Genomic DNA, 15,931 nt, shown 5'->3' with positions numbered 1-15,931 from the left:
TGACTCGTGCGTCGCACAGTAAGCAACGTCTTCAAAACCGGTCTACTCTTCGAATTCTGTAAATAACTGCCAAGTTTGCGCAATGGCAGAGGTCGGCGGATTTCTTGGGACTATCGATTTGGATTTACAAAGCTTTCCTGCTTTCGGAAATATGCCATCAGTGGACTCGCCTGCAGGTTTAAATGAACGACTGGGACTGATTGAAGGCAGATTACAGCGGGGCTCTTTGACGGATTTTGACCATCTCAAAGGAATTCTACGGCGACGACAGTTGTACTGTCGAACGGGCTTCCAGCTGGAGATATTTCCAAACGGAACAGTACACGGGACAAGACAGGATCACAGCAGATTTGGTGAGAATACTCGATTTGCTCTCAAAGTGTGTTCAACTTTGTTGCACCTGTCAGAATACTTCATATGACGCTATTATTCTAAAGAAATCATATCAATAACTTAAGGTTTGTAGATGAAGATTTGGGCATTAATTAATTTTATATCTGTATCTGAACTCTACTATACCGGCTATACAACGGGTAAACAAGGTTGTAACCCAGCCATTAGAAGCTAGGGAAACAGCGCTTGTCGCTGCTTCAATCCCCTAACTGCTTCAGTCCCTACTTCAGTCCCTACTTCAAGCCCCCTGTGAGCCTCGCAGGTGTCTCTCCTCGTTACAAAATAAGCCAACATCATGCGTGGAGCTGTTCATCTGCGCGAGCATGTTCAATGAACCCCCAGTTGACTGAAGCCCGGGCGCGAGCTCTTACTTGCACACGCACACACTACTAATTATACCGTTAATATAAATCACTCAAGGAGTGGTTCGCATTAGCGTGCTAAACAAATGAGGTCGGTGCAGAGACGTGAATTTGACCGGTTCTGCTACCCATAGTCATTCTGCAGGTGCAGCCGTGCTTAGAAGGCTGAAATAACTCTAAATTAAAGCATGACCACTGTGGAATCTAAAGAAGTTTGATACTTGTTTTTCGGCCAGATCAAGTCGTGTTACTGATTTGGGTGGTCCGCGCGCATTTTTCTGGCATCCCCATCGCGCAAATTCAAGGCAGACGTCTTACAAGAAGGCGATGGCTTTGATTAGACGCATTTGAAACACGTTTCTCCACCAGCATTCAGCGTTTGCTCTTCAGACTTCTGTGATATGAAGTACCTGATCCAGATAAGCTAGATGGCATTCTACACTTTTTATTGTTTAATTTACTGGGAAATTAAAAGCTTTTTTAAAGCAATTTTTGGTTCTGTACTTTGATAAAATAAAATAAAGCTAATATAAAATGTTTCTAAGACTAGAAATTAACATATACTGAGGAATTTATGAGTGTAGAATATTCAAAAAGCATCAGCCTTCTCCCCCACCTTTGATTCTGTTTTTATTAACCTCACTAACTTTTTGAAGTAGGCTTTAGTGCACAGCCTATAGTGGGTTACAGGACCATATTTAAAGGTTTCCGATATAAAAGAGACAAGAATCTAGTAAAAAAAAGTGGTATTCCAAATGTGTCTGGTAGTTCTCTCACCAGCTTTTCTATGGCAGGTATCCTGGAATTCATCAGTCTGGCCGTGGGGCTGGTCAGCATTAGAGGGGTGGATGCTGGCCTTTACCTGGGAATGAATGAAAAGGGGGAACTCTATGGGTCGGTAAGTCAATCTCACAGACCCAGTACTGCTCAGTATTGTCCTGTTCTGGGGAGCTCCCACATTTGTGCGCTGCAGCCCACAGGACAACTAAGATGATACCTACAGTGTTAAGAGTATAGCCATTCATCCAGCTGCACTTCATCAGAAGTCTTTTTATGGTATGATGCGGATATGAAAAACCCCAAACCAAGAGAAATTAACAATGCTTCCACTGCTGCACATCACACCATCCCTCTGACCTTAGAATGGTTGTTCAGCATTAGGACATCAACACTGCGGTCTCCTGGTATCTGCAACAGTTGATTTCTCAGAGTTACCTTGTTTTTGTCCTCTGAAGTTAAGAGAGACATGAGAGACTGCTGAGAATGCACCCCAAATCCTAAATTAGAAGGATTGCCTCTTCAATTTGCTCCATGGTCACCAAAATATTTACATATTTCTTACATACACATGAAGCATTTAGAGTATGCACACACGCACACGCACACGCACACACACTAGGGATATACAGCCTGTTAGTGCTCTTGGTTTCTTGTATATTACTGCGCAGTGGCGCAGGGAAAGTGCTTTACTTTGGTCGAGTGCTCAAATGGTAACACAGACCAGGATGTGGTCACTTTTTTGTGCTCTTGCGTGTGCAAAGAACACCATTTATAGCAAACGTTCTCAGCCTCCCCCCCTTGGCACTTAGGATTGGCTGTGGGAGAAACATGATATCAGATTTCCACAGACAATAAGCCAGGGTCCTCACAGAGTGTCTGTGGATATTGAGGTTCAGAGTGAATTTATTGCAGTAAAAAAGTACTTCATGTGTAACAGAATAACTCCCTATTAAAATCACAGTGCACTACAGCCACAGGTCAGTGCAACGCAGCTCGGCATACTGTTCAGTACACATTAGGACTGGTGCCTGTGCTCACTGACCATTGTGAAAGCAAAGCCTCCCTGTCCTATGAACGTCTAGCAACTTTAAAGGAATGCTTTGGTCAAGAATGCTATGTACCTAACCATGAGCTAGCAGGAAGGTGTTGGCTTGACCAAAGCTTGCATTAACTATTACCAGGGTTAAAATTCTTGGGTCTCACCAAAGACTTCATCTTTATCTTTATGTATGAGTCACCATTAGAATATTCTCTGAAAAGTCATGTGCACCAAGCTGCATTTTGCTACAGATAATGCATATTCCATAGCAGGAGCCTAGATCCCTTGTGGTTAATTAAGAGTTGTTAGAAAAATAAAATCCAAACTATTTATTATGTGTCTGATATAAACAGGAGGCTCTTGGATAGGACTACTCCCATTCTCATAGAATCAGAAAACAAATTAACTCCGACAGCTGCGTTATTGGTCAGTATAATTAAGCAGTTATTTATTAATTATTTCTACCATTTGGGTGCTTATTCTGGCTTTCATTTGACTAGCTCCCTCAGCTAGGCATTGAAATAATTTCTTTAAATAATGTTTAAGGGAGCTTTTATCTTAAATGGCCAGCCATCTTGGTCACTATAAATGAACCTCCTTGACACCAAAACCGAAGCTATAGCCATTGCATGTTGGCTTACTGGCAGGAAACCCGCTGTAGCCCCAAAGTCCTCTATTGTTCCGTGCAGTGTAGTCAGCCAGCAGAGGTTCACCTGCTGAACCCAGAGCCCATTGCTCACTGAGGCCTGTCAGTGGTGCAGTAGTAGCAGGCCACACAGGCGCTCGCTACGGCTGCCGTGTGTGCGTGCTGAGTCCATTGCGTCACAGGGAGAAACAGACTCGCCAGGCAGACGGAAAGGTTAACAGGGCCGAGGAGTGATTTGGGGTGTAAACTGAAAAGTCCGCTGTGATGCCTCTCCCATCCTCTCTGGCACAGTGAACACCTGTTGCCTGGAATAGTTTCCAGTCATTTGCGGCGTCACCACCAGGGTAAATGCTGCGCCGTGAGAAAATGCTGCTGCCACTTTTTTCCCTTAATTTCCATGGAGCTTTAGGATGGAAGATGTACATTAGCTCTGGAACCTGGAGCCATGGGAGTACTATTACAGCTAACAATGGCCACAAGTAAAAACACAGCCTCTTAGGGAATTTTTTCCTAGCTCTACCAGGGAAAAATAAAATCATATGTGAACTGTTTAAATGACAGAGGACAATATTAGTTTATTTTATACATTTCATTGCCCTTTGACAATAAAAAAAAGGTGAGAGTGTGGAGGGTTAATTTATTGAGAAGAACGGATGCCTCTGCTATTTTAAACTACATTACATGTTTCTAATTACCATCACAGAAATGACTTTATTCATCTCAGAATCTGTTCTTTTCTGGCTTTTTCTGTAGAAGAAATTGACAGCAGAGTGTGTGTTTCGTGAGCAGTTTGAGGAGAACTGGTACAACACCTATGCATCCACCTTGTACAAGCACCCAGACACCGGAAGGTACTACTATGTGGCACTGAACAAGGATGGTTCACCTCGAGAAGGCGGCAGGACTAAAAAGCACCAGAAGTTGACTCACTTCCTGCCCAGGCATGTGGAGATCGAGAAGATCCCCCAGGCTTACAGGGACTTGTTCCAGCACAGGTGACCAGAACTCCAGCCAGTGCTGCTGGGGGAAGGGCACAGGGGAGGGGGTTCGGGTGGGAGCGCCGGGTGCTGGAGGGCTGCAGAGACCCACCCTCTCTCCCCTCACAACTGTTTAGATTCGCCTTCTGGTCTGAACCGAGGAGTCCCTCTCCAGCGGTGACTGAGATAAACAGTACGTGTGTGTTCCTGGATGGCTCTGTTTCCTCTCCTTAATGGGTTTTAAACCACAGATCCGAGAGGACATTCCTCTGTCAGCCGCCCGGTGCCAAGACGTGTCCAAGGGAGAGGTGCTGCCTTCAGCGCCTTAGCGTCATGCAATCACCTCATGCTCAGGCAGTCGTATGTGCGTGTTCACGCCACACTCTCATTGAGTTTTCGAGGAACCACCTCTGCAGCCTGCTCTTGTGGAGAGAGCCAGGGGCCTTCCGTCTTAGCAGATGCAATTAAATGTCTTATGCACGATAAAGGCCACCACAGCCTGTTCACGTCGACAAACCAAGATGAGACCTGGATCATGATCATTTCTAACAACACAAGCACCACTGATAGGCAAGAATAGGTGCTAGACCCATTATTAAAGCCTTTCGAAGTACAGTAGGCACACAGTATACCATCATGCTGAATTACTGCAACTGTAATTGTTATGCAAATACAGTACTTAAGGGTAGAAGTTAAGGGGGACAAGGATGTTTTCTTCCTGAAAAAGATGCACCATAGCATCTCAGTAAGAGGAATGCAGAAGCAAGAACTTTTTAGACAAATTTGCATTTAAGGACACTTGAGAGGTGAGAGGTACTGCTAAGTAATAAAACTGGCCAGCTTGTATTGAAACACTAACACTCACTGATGAAAAAAAAGCAAAACTACAGAGGACTGCAGGGTTTCTAAGGGAAAGACTCAGAAGACCACCTAAGAGGAAGACACATTAGGGTGGTGTGGAAGAGTCCATATCCAGTGTGAAACACTGAGAGATAAATGAGCACTTAGCACCACTCTGTGAATCCACTCCTTTTCTTTTGAAGGTTCTGGAAAAGTCCAAAAATTGAAAGCACTCTATAAAAGTGATGTTATTTCTAATGAAACCAGGAAAAAGCTATGGTGTACACAGAAAGGTTGAGTAGGAGTGTTGGTCAACTGACAAGGAATGACTTGTAATGTTCAGGCTGTCAGGAACATTATTAAAATGCTAGTGACAGGTGTAAATATGGATGAACCTATTTATAAGATGTACAATATATTTATTTTCTACATATAAATATAATTCTAAATCTATATATAAATATATTTATTTATTGCAAAGTCTCTATTTTGTAATGAACTTGAAATTATAAGAATTGTAGATTCTACTGAAATTATACAAAAGTCATAATTCCACATGAATGACAATAAAATTGTCCTGCTATTGAATCTTCATTGTGAGTGACCATTGTGTCTTGAGAAGAGGTGACTGTGTAATAAAAATCTTTTATGGAGAAATACATCAAAGTCGGTTCATTGAACTGAAACCTTTAAAAAAAAAAAAAATTCAGATGTACTTGCTCTTCACAATGTGGTCATAAATTGATCACTCTCACTCCAAGGAAACACCACCAACTTAGTCTGCTATGGCTGAAAACATGAAAGCTTGACTGAGCTGTCTGTGAAAAACACTGGCCCTTAATCTAAAGCCAAACACCTTAATAGAAGGTTGCAGCACACTAAGGGATGAGAGTCAAGCTGACGAATGTCTGCTGCTTCAGGAGAAGGCCATTTCGAAAATAGAGCTGCAGAAGTGAGCAATCCATCTCTGAAGATGTGAACGATAGCTGATGATGTAAAGAGACAGCTCTTGGCTCTGGGAACCTCTGAGAAACCTCTCCCAAAACAGACCACAGATATAAATCAAATGTCTGCAGCAGGCAAAACAATAAAAGGGGACGAGGTGGGTCCTCATGTGAAACCTGTTGAAAAATGGCCAAGATGTTTTGCTCGATGAAAACAATGATCAGTACAAATGGGGAAAGCCCTCCCCCAAATGGATCCAATGCATTGTTTGTCTGCACAACAGAAGACTCCCATAGCGACTAGTTGGGGCTATCCTAACATTGTTCTAAACATAAGGTTTCAGTCCACTTACATCATTAACCATGGACAATCTGGATTCATAGCACACTCCAAGATTTATAAATGTATTCACAATCATACCCTAAGCCAACACTTGACAACATATTGGGCTTGGCTGTGGCCAGATGATTGGATGTTCACATACTGCCAACATGCTTGGATGGTTTCGGTGCTGATGCATATTCATAAATCACATGATCAGCAGCAGAGCTGAAGGAGGGGAAGGCAGATGAAGGGAACAGCTGCCTGGTGGTCAGAAGGGATGTGCTGCAAATGGAGCCTAGAGGTAATATGGGCATAAAGTCGGGAACAGCGTTCCAAGATCTGCAATGGTTGTAATGTTACGTTGCTGGTACATTTGTGTCAATGTATATTTTCCCGAGGCATATGTGGCAATTGTGGCAAGAAAAGAACTTAACATACAGAAGTAGAGGTGCTGAAGATGGAAGAACAGTATATGCTGAGACAAGCATGGATGATTTTCTGGCTGTACAGCTGATCATCAGGCCCTTCTCTGCAGAACTGAGTTATCACACCTTGTGGTTTAATCCAGAGACTGGAGGGTTTGACTAATTTGATTGCCTTCTGGTGACTTCAACATACTGTCATCTGAAATTAAGCATCATGGGACAGGTGTGGCCATGTACATCACTGCAAGAGAAGACTAATCACTGTACATCTGGCCCACCAGCAAGTCAAACCTATTAAAAAGGAAGAGAGTCACACATCAACATAATAACACATCTAAATTCAAATCACCATTTTGGTCACTTTATTTAAATGTAATATTAAATACTTAATCTAGTAAATAGCAGGTCAGATTAATGGCAAAACAAGTTGGTGTATTTGCTAACATGAGACCATTCTTGGGAGGGATAAAAGTTCCTCTACATTTCTGAAATACACCCTGTGCAAATGAGGGAGCTTGTAGTCTGCGATTAGAAACATCTACGCCATTTTCGCATCCAAAGCAGAAATGTCCCAAAGTAGAGAATGTAGCCTGAGGGCCAGCCTAGCATGGTTAGTTAGCATTACCAGATACCTGCAGCCTAACCATTTGAAATTGCCTTCAAGTTACAGAAACACATAACCAGTCATCTGAGAAAGGCAAGAGCTTGGGCTACAACGTGTGGATGGAAACAGATGAAACGGTAGTTACAACACTATGCTAGGCAACACTTTACAACAAGAAACTGGGAGGTTACAAAAGTCCAGTGGGAATCCGGCAAGCAGTTTTAACAACACAGGCATTCCATTACATGACAACAACAAGTGTAAAAGCCTAAAAGCATAATAGAAAAAAGGGGATCTGTTCATTGTGTTTGAAAACATCTAATTTAGCTGATGTAAGGCCATCACTGCATGAATTTTTGTTTGTTTGTTTGTTTAAAGTGTTGATAACAGTGCCTCTGCAGCACTTGGCTTCACAGCACCATTGATCATCCACTAGTAGATAGATATTAACGTAGTATCTATTAACATAGATTCTTCTAGATCATTTATAACATACAAATCTCTAATGAGCAACACTATGGTCCCACAGAGGTTCAGTTAATTTTTTTTCCTTGTCCTGTATTTAAAAAAACCCTAATAATGCACAGCCCTTATTTAAGGGGAAAAGAACAATGCAATGCTTTAAAGCATTTGGGGGGGATATACATTAAATATGTGGGAAACAGAAATAAACCTTCAATAACATTAAGGCTATATTTACACAGAATTACAAACTAAACTGCCAAAATCCATTGCAACAAATTCTTCCAGACTTCCATTACAGACTTCTAGATGAGAGCTGGAGAGGGGCAGTGGGAGGGTGCTCAAGGCGTGCCCTCCCAGCTGTTCAGAATCCGCACCATGCTGAGCAGGGCATCTACAGGCCCTTAGAAGGCCCTGGATTCTTGCCCAGTTGGGGGCTGGGGAGACCCTGAAGGGCCCCCAGCTGCTGGTACAAGCCCAGGATCTCCATCTGACTCATGCCCCCGGCAATGCCGTTCTGCATGGCAAGCTGGTTGATGAGCAGCCCCTGTCTGGCCATGGCCAGCTGCTGCTCTTGGACCTTGCGGTTGGCGATCACCTTCTGCACGTACATCATCAGCTGTAGAGGAGAGGGGGGGAAGGGGCAAATTGGTTTCTTAGGGCCAAGATCTGTGCCGAAAGTGATACAGTGCCACGGTCACGGGCCGCAGGGGACAGAGAGAATAGGTTTTCAGTTGGCTGCGCCAACTTCTAGACATATTCAGTGGAAGCTTTAGAATAATGACGTGGCAACATTAAGACATCAGCTAATTCGTATGGGTTCCTACTCTATACAACACATGGAATTTCAGGCACGTTCAGGTTCATGTGCTAAATGTCTGTAGAGGATTGTGACTTTTTTCACTCGGCATCGGTGACATGCAAGGGAGTGTGGCTAAACGTTCTAGGCTGTGTTAGATGTGGATAAATCTTATACAGGGTAATCAGATTTTATACACACAAACAGCAGTTTAAGGGCCAAATCTGTGACTAGAAAATCATCCATAATCATGCAAAAATAATCTTTAAAAATTTCAAGACTGACATTTTTTTCACAAATTCACAAACCATTGAGGATGTGGCAACCCATCCTTATCAAAATTGTGAAATAAAAGGGAAAGATGAAAGGAATACACTTAATATACAGTATCTATATATACATTATTTTAAATGATGAAAGAAAGTGGACACAAAGCCTAGTAAATATTAATACTTACCACACTAAACTATTAATATCAGTTCTATGATAATTAGGGGAACAAAAATTAATTTATGCATTAATTTCTTTGACAATAAATACAGGAGTCTGACACTGGGCACTGGCAAAGAATGAATGATATATAGTCAAAAATGCAGTGAAAAACTGCAGAAACAGGATGTTTGGGACAGAGGCCTTTCATCAGCTGTGCAAGCAGAGCATACTGTTTCTCTGGAGACCTTGTGTACAGCTATCACTACAATATATATTCTGTGCATATCAGAGAGAGAAGGCAGGGGTGGGGTAGGGAGAGAGAGAGAGAGAGAGAGAGAGAGAGAGAGAGAGAGAGAGAGAGAGAGAGAGAGAACTGTACCGTTTGTTGCTTGTTGAGAATGTCTCTGTACACTGCCTCTCTGTGCTTGAGCTCCAGCTCAATGCTGGCCTGTCTTCCCAAGGCCATGCCCTGTACCTGTGCCTCCGTCAGGTTTGGGTTCTCCTTCCACTGCCAAAGCATAAATGCACCTGTTACTCTGGGCACACCTGCATCTCATACTTTCCTTTGTACACTGCCCCACACATGTGAACCATGTTTCTGGCAAATCTAAACATTTGAACTGTGCCTACGATATGGCAGACACATTGCCATTGCTAGTGCTAGCCTAAAAACACAGCTGGAAAGTAGACATCTGTTTACTCCAAAGCATTCCCATACGGACTGACGGTAGAACAAATCATGAACTGGCTGCCAGCTCCTATTCTCTGATTAAAACTTGTTTTAAGAGAAATAACCACAGCCCTTATTAATGCTGATGTTGCCTTTTTGGTTTCTGGCCACCCCTCATGATGTACAGGTGATGGAAACACAGTATTGCTGACCAGACTTGGCTATCGCTGAAGGACCACACTCTCCTGGCGAGCTTGCCACTGTAGGTGCAGTGTCTGTCCCCTGACCTCCTTCCACCCCATCACTCACCACTTGACTGATGATGTCCTCCAGGGGCTGCCTGGGCAGGGCCTTCAGTGCGTTGGTGGCCTCCACCACCTTCTGTCGGCCCTGGTTGATCAGCTCCTTCAGTGTTAAGAGAATGGGTGGACAGGGAAAGAAAATGAGAGGAAATAGTTGGTTATGCATATGCATGTTTTCTCTCTCTCCCTCTCTCTCTCTCACTAAGCGACCCTCCATTTGGACCTGCACGGACTCTGCTTTACAGGGCACAATGGCAACGGTAGGTGTCCGTAAATAGCAGCTGGCAGACAGCAGCGCCAACTGCCGCTGTGCCCTGGAACGCATGCTGCAATTAGCTGAAGCCCTGTGGAATGCCAAGAGTGCATGTGGTACTCGTTTACTGACCTCCAGCTGCTGGTTGGTCATGGAGGCCAGGGCAGCCACGTTGAAGGGGAAGTAGTTGGGCGATGCCCCGATGCCCATGTGTGGATACGCTGGCTGGTTGAAGCGCATGGAGAGACCCTGCAAGACAGACGAACCCCCAAGTCTTTAGCATGAGGAACAGCCCAATCTGCATGACAAGCAGAACCCAGAGCACCTTTGCCAAGCTGTTTAATGGCACCAATAACGACAAAGCACTTTTGTAGGTTGCTCTTGACAAAGAATGTCTGCTAAATGCTGTAAATATAATCTTTTCTTCTAACGCAAATTGGGTGGTGATCCAAGGCCTTGCCATACAGACAGCCCACCTGCCCGACACTTCCACCTTCTACACAGCAGGCAGACACCGATCACCGGCTCGGAATGTGCGTCAGCAGGCTGTGGGCAACGTGCCCGTGGGAACCCCTCACCTGCCCGCCTCCCGGTGGGGCTCAAGCTGTGTTTGCATGGATGGTGTCGAGTGAAAGGTCAGCTGCATGGCTGTGTTTGTGCGGAAATGAGCTCGCCACAGCAGATGCTGCTCTAGCCCTGCCTTTTAGTGTGTGTGTGTGTGTGTGTGTGTGTGTGTGTGTGTGTGTGTGTTCGCGTGCATGCGCGCGGGCGTGTGTCATAAACACAGCTCCAGTGAAGTAGACCTGGAGCAGGTTTGCCGTGGTGGAGGGGTCAGTATGGCGCACAGCTGGCTCTCAAGATGAGCCATGGGACAATATAAACTGCCTCTTCTAGTTTACCTTGCAATATACATACGCAGTATTGAGGGACCCCCTCCGCAAAAAGATAATACAAAAATACAACGACACTCACTACGCTGACAAAAGGTGAAACACAACCGAGCACTCTCAAACTTGCCAGATGATTTTTTTACTAAATAACAAGACTTAACAAATAACAAAAAAAAAACAAACAAAAAAAAACACAATTACAACAAACTTTGATTACCAAAATCTCCATCGTGATCGAGCTAGCATGCAGAAACGGCCAAGAGCTTGTGACAAACAAAGGCCTCTCGGCTTTTGAATGACTTCAAGAGTTACTGATTTGGCAAGCTTTCCAGATCAACTTGTGTTGCCATGAAAACATAGTGCTGAATCAACACTAGCATGGTGTACTATGCAGAGACATTAAAAATCTCCCATATTTTGGAAACACAAACCATTTAGGAAATATATGGAGAGGTTAAACCGACCATTCATCTCCACTAACATCCCATCATGCCGACAACCTGTTTTACCAATGAGTGTCTTCACAATTACAGTAGCCTGTTATCGATTTTACAGAAAGTCTAGATAACAGTCCTCCTTAGAAAGATTTATTCCGGGGGGGAAAAAAAACAAAAACACTACAACTACTAAAAATGGAACTCGTATTGTTTTGGAAAGCAACAGCTTTTGTCATACTGTTTTTAAAGGAATAAATAATGCGTCTAATCAACTGCTTACTGTTTATGGGTAGTAAACTGCTTACTGTTTATGGGTAGTAAATGTGGCGGCAATGGGAGAAAAGCATGAGCATTAGTGTTATACTTTGCTTTACCTTACATTAGCATCTTTTGTTCCCAAAATGTCATAAAATGCTCCACAGGCCCTTAATCAAACACACTGCATCTCAGTAGCTACTATAAATATTTTTATTTCTTTATTATTTTGTTAGTATTTTTGTGACAACTTTGGATAATCCAAGTAATAGTGGGTGCAATGTACTGCCTAAAATGATTAAAAATGGTTGATAACATGGTGAGTGGCTCGAGTAAACTGAAAACATACAGCTGTTCTGACATTTGACAATGTGCGATTGTGAAACACCACTTATTTTATATATGAAGAAAGTCAACTACGCTCAGCATTGCATGGGTAGTCAATTTCAGCCCATTACAGTACAGAACAGCAAAACAAAAGACTTTACCAGAGAAAACCATATATATCATAACTGCCCTTCCTTTCTCAATCCAACTATGTGAACTACAATTTCACAAGACTACCACAATGTGATGCAAAGGATGATATTAAAAGAAGAGACGGGAAAGTGATGAGACAAGATGTGGGAAGTGAAAAGGAACCAAAAGCAGAATACAAAACCAATTCTGCTGAGACAGACTGGACCCAAAACCCTGTTTTAGTCAGTGGGAACACAACACTGCATGACTATGATATAAAACAATTGACATTCCTAGTAAAAAGTACTGTAGATGTTTTATTAAGAGCAGATCAATTACAGTTAAAGAGGGCTACTGTTGGACATCAATGCCGAACCTACTGGGGAAAACAGGCTGGTTCTACACAAATCTAATGTTTGAGGCTTTGTGATCTGTGAGAATGGGGAACCTGTGTAACTGCACAACTCCTGCAGTCATGGTGCAGCACAACACCTTACTAGTGTAATGTTAATGCTTGCACGTAATCACACCGATGTGAACTTTTGTTTTTCTTCCTGTCCGCAGGCATCATCTTTATGCCAAAATCATACCACTTTAAGACATTTTAATAGCTCAATACATTTAAAAGTTAATAAAAGATGAATGATACATATTAAATGTGTATTTACTTGAAGTACAAAGCAACTAGAGGCCAAGGTGTTCCAGTCCTTGGATTTCAAAATGCCACAAGCACTTGAAGTACTTTGCGAGAGCCCTGCATAACAGAAGTGATGGTACAAAGGTCCTCCAGCATTATTAACACCGTACAGAAGTGACAATCGAGAGTGAGGTTAAGCCAGAACTGCAGAAAGATGCAGCAGGACCCTGGGGAACAACAGGTCAGGGGCAAAGCTGGGAGAAAAACAGCCACAGCCACTACTGTGAATTACAGCAGCAAGTGGACTCAAGGATTGCAATGCTATTGTAGGGCCAGAGTCCTAAGACGCAGCCAGTAATCCCCCTCCAGATAAGCTCCAGCAATTAGCCTCTGACATGCAGATGGTGTTGGAGCCTTAGAGATGGCTCTGGGTCCTTGCGGTGGTATAAGGAATCTCGGATTGGAATTTATGTATTCAGATGAACCACCTCAAATCTTATGTGAAGTCACAAAGACAGGAGAAAGGAGAGTGATGGACATTAAAACTGATGCAGAGAGGCAAGGTTTTCTCGCTGTAGTCATTTTAAAACATCCTAGTTTATTTAGATCTCCATTTGAAATAATCAAATTATTTTAAATCATCTTTTTCATTTAAATCAGTACTTTTATTTACCTGTGTAACAACTCTTATGTTAAGCACTTTAAATAGTCATTGTGAATGAAAAGTGCTATATAAACTTGCCTTGCCTATATTAATCTGTACAATTCATAACTGAAATGCTTCACTTGAGTCTGATCTCTACACTCAACACCTTCTCACTGTTTACTGCTGGACTGTCAAGATTCAGATATCACCTTAAACTTTGGAATTACAACTATTCAGCCACCCTAGAAAACTGTGCGCACACACACACACACACACACACACACACACACACACACACACACACACACACACACACACACACACACACACACACACACACACTTTACATATTCCCAAAGGATCAATTTAATTGGCAGACATAAAACCACACACACACAGGACACATGGTATAAACTCATCATAAAAAAGTAAATCACCAGTCCTTTATTAAATTTGTCTCTTGAACTGAAATCGAGAATTATGTACATAAGCAGCTCTATTTATCCACTAGATCACCTAGAAGAGCAGGCAGGGGCAAGGTGCTGGCAACACCAAGGTCATGGATGAATGAGCACACTGCTGCCATACTGATTAATACATCTTGTACTGCCAAATGTGCTTTTTTTAATTTTAACAAACAGGACATTCTAGCATGCAAAGATGGCATACAATCAAGGAATACCTTTGATAAAAGCATAACAATAACAAAATGAATGATACTGATGTCAAAGGCTGATGTACACCTTTTTTTGAATGATGGCAAATCTGCATTTTATTCTCACTTTAGAAAAGCCATTTAATTATAAAAAGTGAAAATTCAGGAAACTCCGATAATAATGGGTCTTAAATTCAATTGAACAATTATCTTTAAACGTTTTGAAAGAATTATAGTACATGCATTTAAAAGGGTACTGCAATGCCAACATGAGTCAGCTGTTATTAACTTATGCTAATGTTTATACTGTACACACTGGGACTACCTACTATATGTAATGGGATGGGAGCACTCTTAATGGGAGCATTTTGGCAGGAAACTGAAGACAGAAAACTACAAGCCAGAAAATATAGCAGACCAAAGAGCATCTATTCTGGTGCTGGTCTGAATTAGTATAAGTGAAGTTTTTTTTTTTTTGTTTTTTTTGAACAGTGCTCTACTGGCAAATTACAAAAAGCAGAAGCCATCTTAATGTGCAGAGCTAGTCATAAGCTTTCTAAATCACCATGACTAGACATACCTGGAACACCTATCATGCATACATGCAAGTTGGGGTTTTACACAGCCCTAACTGTTTGTATTAACAAGCATTAGGGACTATGGTGTGCTTATTAAATGGAGCCTGGTCACGGGTGTCCTGTGGTAAGAGAACATTTACCTTCTTCTCTGCCTCATACTCAGCCCAGGCCGCCTTGCGCTCCTCCTCACTCAGAGCTTCCTCCTCCTTGTGGTCGAGCAGAGAGTCGTGCTCGTGGTAGCCCACAATCTGGTCCTTGAAGCTTTGGAGCAACTCAGCCAGAAAAGGGTCCTGGGAAGAAAAGGGGGACACTTCAATCAGAGGCTCTCTCTAACAGAACACATGCTCAGACACTCACACCTACAGGATAACCAGCTGCCGATCCTGCTCAGATTGGGTTAAGTCCGTGAAATTTAAACAAAGGCAAACAAATCTTAAAGCCAAGCAAACGGACTACAGTACTCAGCAGGCAGAGAAACTGTAACCCTGGTTTATTTAGAATAATCAAAAATTCTAATCAGGTGGATGATGAAAAAGAACTTAATCCAATCTGAAACGACAAATAGCAATTGAGCAGCTGGTTGGGGGCATGCAGCATCAACACCAAGCAGACAGCGGCTGCGCAGAAGTGGACATGCTTGAAACGAATCCGGAGGCTTTCACACAACCTCGGTTTCCACAGCAACATTGTTATTGAAAACAATACCTGAGTAAAACAGAAATCTCAGCCAGCCGTTTTATACAAACATGGTTTAAATTATTCTGTTTGCTTTTTTCTGTCTTTCCTTTTTTTGCCTTATGTTATGTGGACCCTCGTGATCTGGAAACAACACCGTGGTCTTTGTCTATATTCATTCATGAACTGCTCTGGATGGTAACTATTTGATTCCACCCCTGTTCCTTTTAATTGAGGAGTGACTGTTTTTACTGCTACGGATACTATTAATCATACATATCAATGTTTGGAAAGAAAAACATAACATTGATTCTGGACTTACTATGCAAAAGGCTCAACTAAACGAAATTTAATAAGAGAAAAAAAAGAGTAAAATGAGATCCTTTGAACAAGAATGGAATTGAGAATAAACCATCTCAAAGTCTAATTATAGATAACCAAATCCT

General features: G+C 42.5%; 2 protein-coding genes across 4 annotated transcripts in view; one reads left to right on the top strand and one right to left on the bottom strand.

Annotated features, from left to right (window-relative positions):
• The first annotated feature begins 82 nt into the window (after nucleotides 1-82).
• On the top strand, nucleotides 83-6,926 carry fgf16 (fibroblast growth factor 16). Its single transcript, XM_027029016.3, has 3 exons — nucleotides 83-353; nucleotides 1,550-1,653; nucleotides 3,974-6,926. The coding sequence occupies exons 1-3, from the start codon at nucleotides 83-85 to the stop codon at nucleotides 4,217-4,219; spliced, it is 621 nt and encodes a 206-aa protein (XP_026884817.2). The 3' UTR covers nucleotides 4,220-6,926.
• Nucleotides 6,927-7,076: 150 nt separating this feature from the next.
• atrx (ATRX chromatin remodeler) overlaps nucleotides 7,077-15,931 on the bottom strand; it is a 38,646-nt gene continuing 29,791 nt past the window's right edge. For all 3 annotated transcript variants that reach the window (XM_027029017.3, XM_081698940.1, XM_027029018.3), the window contains 5 exons: nucleotides 14,951-15,100; nucleotides 10,386-10,502; nucleotides 10,008-10,103; nucleotides 9,408-9,536; nucleotides 7,077-8,416 (listed from right to left, as the gene is read on the bottom strand). In XM_027029017.3, the coding sequence (XP_026884818.2) occupies nucleotides 8,192-8,416; nucleotides 9,408-9,536; nucleotides 10,008-10,103; nucleotides 10,386-10,502; nucleotides 14,951-15,100 (717 nt within the window). In that variant the 3' untranslated portion in view covers nucleotides 7,077-8,191. The remainder of the gene's footprint in view (nucleotides 8,417-9,407; nucleotides 9,537-10,007; nucleotides 10,104-10,385; nucleotides 10,503-14,950; nucleotides 15,101-15,931) is intronic.

This window comes from Electrophorus electricus, chromosome 16 (genome assembly GCF_041902795.1).
Source record: "Electrophorus electricus isolate QZ-2024a chromosome 16, ASM4190279v1, whole genome shotgun sequence".
Taxonomy (NCBI): Eukaryota; Metazoa; Chordata; class Actinopteri; order Gymnotiformes; family Gymnotidae; genus Electrophorus; species Electrophorus electricus.
The sequence above is the reverse complement of the archived record's forward strand: the minus strand, read 5'-3'. Positions and strand labels throughout refer to the sequence as shown.

What these genes read in the sequence shown, in the direction of transcription:
- fgf16 (XM_027029016.3), top strand. Translation starts at nt 83, where the DNA reads ATGGCAGAGGTCGGCGGATTTCTTGGGACTATCGATTTGGATTTACAA. An exon ending in ACAGGATCACAGCAGATTTG is followed by an intron (nt 354 to 1,549) that starts GTGAGAATACTC and finishes TTTCTATGGCAG; the next exon opens with GTATCCTGGAATTCATCAGT. An exon ending in AGGGGGAACTCTATGGGTCG is followed by an intron (nt 1,654 to 3,973) that starts GTAAGTCAATCT and finishes CTTTTTCTGTAG; the next exon opens with AAGAAATTGACAGCAGAGTG.